Genomic DNA, 5,404 nt, shown 5'->3' with positions numbered 1-5,404 from the left:
TAAGAGGCTATTTCAATTAAAGTTACGCTCATTAAGAGCCTGGGTAATTTTATTATTATTATTATTATTATTATTATTAATTAAAAAAAAAGATATTGGTGATGTTGTGGATGATGACAAGAAAATAAAGTTCATCGCCTGATAGAATTATTGTTTTTTTTTTATATTTTTACACACGATTGGTTGGAGTTGTCATCCAATTGGAATTGTTTAGTGCTAGTTGAACCAAAATATGTTTACGTGGATAAGAGTTGATATACATTTAATACAAATGGTTGCAGTTGCGTTCCGTTTGCAATTGGTGTTTGTTTAATGCAACTTAATTAATTTAAATCAATTATAACAACCAAATCTTAATTTAGCTGGCTGGAATACCTTTGTGGTATTCCATCCTTTTTCTCAAAAAAAAATTTAAATCAATTATGATAAATTGTATATCTGTTTGTGCTGATAGAGTTGATGATTTCTGAACAACTTTCAAATTTAGAACCTTAAACTGAGCATAAACATCATTAGGGATACAACTCATACAAGCTTGATATAAAGGACCGAAAATAGGTTTATTTATGTCCCTGTTTTGTTACCCCACGAAAGTATAACATCGAAAATCACATCCAAAAATTTTCTATCTCTATTCTTTAGTTAATATCTTTTTTCCTGTTGTGTATGTTTTACTCTTTTTTCTGCAGCACGATAAAATTATCTAATATATTTATTGATTTATAAAGGGGGAAATTGGTATTTGAATCACCAATTATCCTCCCTTTATATATATAAAGGGAAATTAGTGGAATTCCTATATGCATAGAAAAATTAACACGTGACATATTATAAAAATATAAAAAGTTAACATGTGTCATAATATAAGTATCGACATACATCTTTATCCTATTGGAAGATGACATATGGACACGTGTCATATTATAAAGATATAAAAAGTCAACATGTGTCATAGCGTAAGTATCAACATGTCTCTTTTTCCTATTAGAAGGTAACATATGGACAATCTCATCAAATCTTCATTCGTAATTAGAAAAATTCTAATAATCAAATATTTTTCTAATCTTTATCAGATTATAACAGTCCATAGTTTAAAAAATCTCATAAAATACTATAAGTTATTTATATGCCCATATTTATTAAAAAACAGAGTATATATAAAAAAAATAGAAAAGAAAAAGTAGCAATTTAAAAGAAAAATTCCTTTCAATTAAATCTAAAAGGACGTTCATAAGACTCAAGAAAAAACCTCCAGAGACGTATAAAAAAAATTTAACCTTCTAGACTTACCTGTACGATCAAAATACTGAGTTAGTATAATTTCATATTATCCATGCACCACACATTTATCCAAACAGTAACTTTAGGGGTGTGTGAGGACAAAATTACCCTTCTCCCAAATCAAATCAGGCCAAGTTCAAAATGGCATTTTCGGCAATCCAACTCTCAAAATTACTGTTTAGAAGTGAATACAGCAAACATGCACATTTAGATGGATAGATAGATTAGCAATTGCGAACCCCACTTATTGAGTGGACGTGGCTTATCTAGAAAAAACTTTAACGGCAGACATCACTAACGACGTCAACTAACGGAGACCGAACCCTCCGCTACCTCGACCTTTCCGACGCCTCACGAGACTTCCTAGTTCCTCCCAACAAGGAGAGAAAGCAAGCGTTGCCGTTCAAGGCACGCCTTTACAGCTCATACCGTACACGTGTCGCGTTCTTATTGGGTTTCTCTAACGACTTAGGTCGGCAACCTCGGCTATAAATTAAGCCCCAATTCTATTTTTTTCCCTCATCAAAATCTTTCTCAAGCGCCGCGAATATCTCCGATCGTTCTCTTATCAAGGTTCGTTCAGAGATTCTATATTCAACATTTTTTTCTATTTATTTTTTGCGTTTTTTTTTCAGATCCCTAGATTTATATCTGTGGTATTTCTTAGACCCTGTTGAGATCCGTAGATTTTAGATCTGTGATTCTCCTTGGCCCTAATTTAATTGTTTGATCTCAACGATCTAGGATTCGTGTTTTTGGATTTTGGCCATGATAATATGACGATGTTGGGTCTGATGGGATTGAAATCTCCAGGAGTTGTGATAAATAATTTTGTCTTCATGGGTTTAGGGCTTTTGGTTACAATTCTAATAGATCGTCTCAATTTAAGAGATTGTTTCTGTTATTGTGAGATTTTTGTGAAATTATGATAACATAAAAAATATGTCTTAGATCTGATTGATTTGGGAACTGTCTGAACTTTTGATGGGTAATTTTTTTATGAACAAATTTTTTAAACAGACCCATTCTAACTTTTTATTTTCAAAACCGACTCTTTTTGCAGACTAATCACCTTCCTAAATAGTCGGGGGTGGCAACCCCGACTATTTAGGACATTAATTTTTAGGGTTTAATGCTTCTAATTAGGGTTTAACACCGTCCTAAATAGTCGGGGTTGCCAACCCCGACTATTTAGGAAGGTGATTAATCTGCTAATCATAAAATCGGGTCGGTTTTGGTAAAAAAAAAAAAAAGAGTCGGTTTTGAAAATTAAAAATTGAAATGGGTCTGTTTAAAAAATTTGTTCTTTTTTTATTTATCATCTACTCATAATTAGAGACAACATGTTCTTCACTTTTCGCTCAAGAAATTAAAATAGAGCAGCCTTTGTGATTTTTTCCATCAGATTTGATGAAAGAACTATCGTAACTTATGATGGATTATTTCTTTATTTTCTCATGTATTTTTGGTTAAAAACATCATGAGAGAGAACATAGTATTTGCTTTTCTTTGATTTATTTATTTAAAAAAAGCAGACTTCATTAGAACTTTATGATGGATAATTTAAGAGATTGTTCCTATTATTGTGGACTTCTTTTTATCAGAGCCTTCGGTCTTGGATTTGATTAGATTGAGGAACTTTAAAGACCTCTGCTTGTTAAGCTTTTTATGTTAACATGTATTGTTGGTTAATCAAAAACATATATAGGGGTACACGATCTTTTCTTTGATGAATTTAAAAAATGCTCGAGAGATTTTGGGAGTTCTTCCTGAGGAAAATTATATCTTATTAACTATTGAGTTAGTATATAGGATCCCATGAAAGATTTTTTTTTCTGGGGCTGGAAATTGCATGATTGAATTGCATTCTTGTTTAATATCTATTTAATGATCCATCTTTTCTTCTTCCACTGCTTGCTGATCATCACATTTTCTGGTCTACAGATGCAGATCTTTGTGAAAACCCTCACAGGCAAGACCATCACTCTCGAGGTCGAGAGTTCTGACACCATTGATAATGTCAAAGCCAAAATCCAGGACAAGGAGGGGATCCCCCCTGACCAGCAAAGACTGATCTTTGCCGGCAAACAGCTTGAGGACGGCCGTACCCTCGCTGATTACAATATCCAAAAGGAGTCCACACTCCACCTCGTCCTCCGTCTTCGTGGTGGGATGCAGATTTTCGTCAAGACCCTCACTGGGAAGACGATTACTCTCGAGGTTGAGAGCTCCGATACCATTGACAATGTAAAAGCCAAGATCCAGGACAAGGAGGGAATCCCCCCAGACCAGCAGAGGCTGATCTTTGCTGGAAAGCAGCTTGAGGATGGCCGAACCCTCGCTGACTATAACATCCAGAAGGAGTCTACCCTCCATTTGGTGCTCAGGCTGAGGGGAGGCATGCAGATTTTTGTCAAGACCCTCACTGGCAAGACTATCACCCTTGAAGTGGAGAGCTCAGACACCATCGACAATGTAAAAGCCAAGATTCAGGACAAGGAGGGCATCCCCCCAGACCAGCAGAGGCTGATTTTTGCTGGCAAGCAGTTGGAGGATGGCCGTACCCTTGCTGACTACAACATCCAGAAGGAGTCGACCCTCCATTTGGTGCTCAGGCTGAGGGGAGGCATGCAGATTTTTGTCAAGACCCTAACCGGCAAGACCATCACTTTGGAAGTGGAGAGCTCCGACACCATCGACAATGTGAAAGCAAAGATCCAGGACAAGGAGGGAATCCCCCCAGACCAGCAGAGGTTGATTTTTGCCGGCAAGCAGCTTGAGGATGGCCGCACCCTCGCTGACTATAACATCCAGAAGGAGTCCACCCTTCACCTTGTGCTGAGGCTGAGGGGAGGCATGCAGATTTTTGTTAAGACCCTAACCGGCAAGACCATCACTTTGGAAGTGGAGAGCTCCGACACCATCGACAATGTGAAAGCAAAGATCCAGGACAAGGAGGGAATCCCCCCAGACCAGCAGAGGCTTATCTTTGCTGGCAAGCAGCTTGAGGATGGGCGAACGTTGGCGGATTATAACATTCAGAAGGAGTCCACCCTCCACCTTGTCCTCCGTCTCCGTGGTGGTATGCAGATTTTTGTGAAGACCCTCACCGGCAAGACCATCACCCTGGAGGTGGAGAGCTCCGACACGATTGACAATGTGAAGGCGAAGATCCAGGACAAGGAGGGGATCCCTCCGGACCAACAGAGGCTGATCTTTGCAGGCAAGCAGCTGGAGGATGGACGTACCCTCGCGGACTACAACATCCAGAAGGAGTCCACACTTCACCTGGTGCTTCGTCTTCGTGGTGGGATGTGAATGGGTCGGCTCGCATTTGGGTGTCTCTGCTAGTTTACTGTTCGTTTGAAAACTTTGTGTCTGTTGGATAATGGCCAGCCGAAGTGTGATGGCTGGCAGTCCTTGAACTCTTTAATATGTAGTTTCTTTATGTTTTTATGTTTAGTACTTTGTGACCGGTTGGTAATAGTGTCTTGTTATGTGGTAAATAATCTTGCGATCGTGTGGTTTTGTTTTGTTCGTTTTGGCAAAGCTTCTTCTGTGGATGGCTGTGTTCTCAGATTTAGCTCGGACAGAGACGATTGATTTGATTTGAGCGAGCTTGAGTGAGCTTTTGCATGGGGTCTGGAATCTAATCGAACAATCGTAACTTTTAACGCAGAAACTGAAACTGCAGTCACATGATACTTGTTAAACAATTCAGACAACAGTTGATACTTGTTAAACAATTTCGATAACAGTCGAGGAATTAGGCTGGATTCATGTGAGAATCCACCCAAAAAAAAAAAAGATTGACAGAGTATTTACTTCCATTTTTGCATGTACAAATAACAATAAACTCAACATCGACACCAGCATTTTATAATTTCAACATTGTTGAGAATATTTGAAGCTAAAAAGAACATTTTATATATCAACATATGCATAAATAAGCTACATGTGATCATTAAATTGGCTGCAATTATATCTCTGTCTGTACAATTACCATGGTAGCTGTTTGGATAAATCTTTTCTTCCATTTTGTTTTCTTCGAAGTAAAGCTGCAAATAAGCTCTTTTGCTACCAAATTGAACTAGCAAAAAAAAAAAAAGAAGAAGAAGAAGAA

At 37.7% G+C, this 5,404-nt stretch overlaps 1 protein-coding gene across 2 annotated transcripts in view; it reads left to right on the top strand.

The window, feature by feature from the left end:
- LOC109833350 (polyubiquitin) overlaps positions 1-4,815 on the top strand; it is a 6,810-nt gene extending 1,995 nt beyond the window's left edge. The window contains exons 1-2 of one of the 2 annotated variants that reach the window (XM_020400996.1): positions 1,708-1,854; positions 3,226-4,815. In XM_020400996.1, coding sequence (XP_020256585.1) covers positions 3,226-4,599 — 1,374 coding nt within the window. In that variant the 5' untranslated portion in view covers positions 1,708-1,854 and the 3' untranslated portion in view covers positions 4,600-4,815. Of the gene's footprint in view, positions 1-1,707; positions 1,855-3,225 lie in introns of those variants that run through there. The other variant, XM_020400997.1, reaches the window with a different exon arrangement.

Source organism: Asparagus officinalis, chromosome 3 (genome assembly GCF_001876935.1).
Source record: "Asparagus officinalis chromosome 3, Aspof.V1, whole genome shotgun sequence".
Classification (NCBI taxonomy): domain Eukaryota; kingdom Viridiplantae; phylum Streptophyta; class Magnoliopsida; order Asparagales; family Asparagaceae; genus Asparagus; species Asparagus officinalis.
Note: the sequence above shows the minus strand (reverse complement) of the source record. Positions and strands in the feature narration are given on the sequence as shown.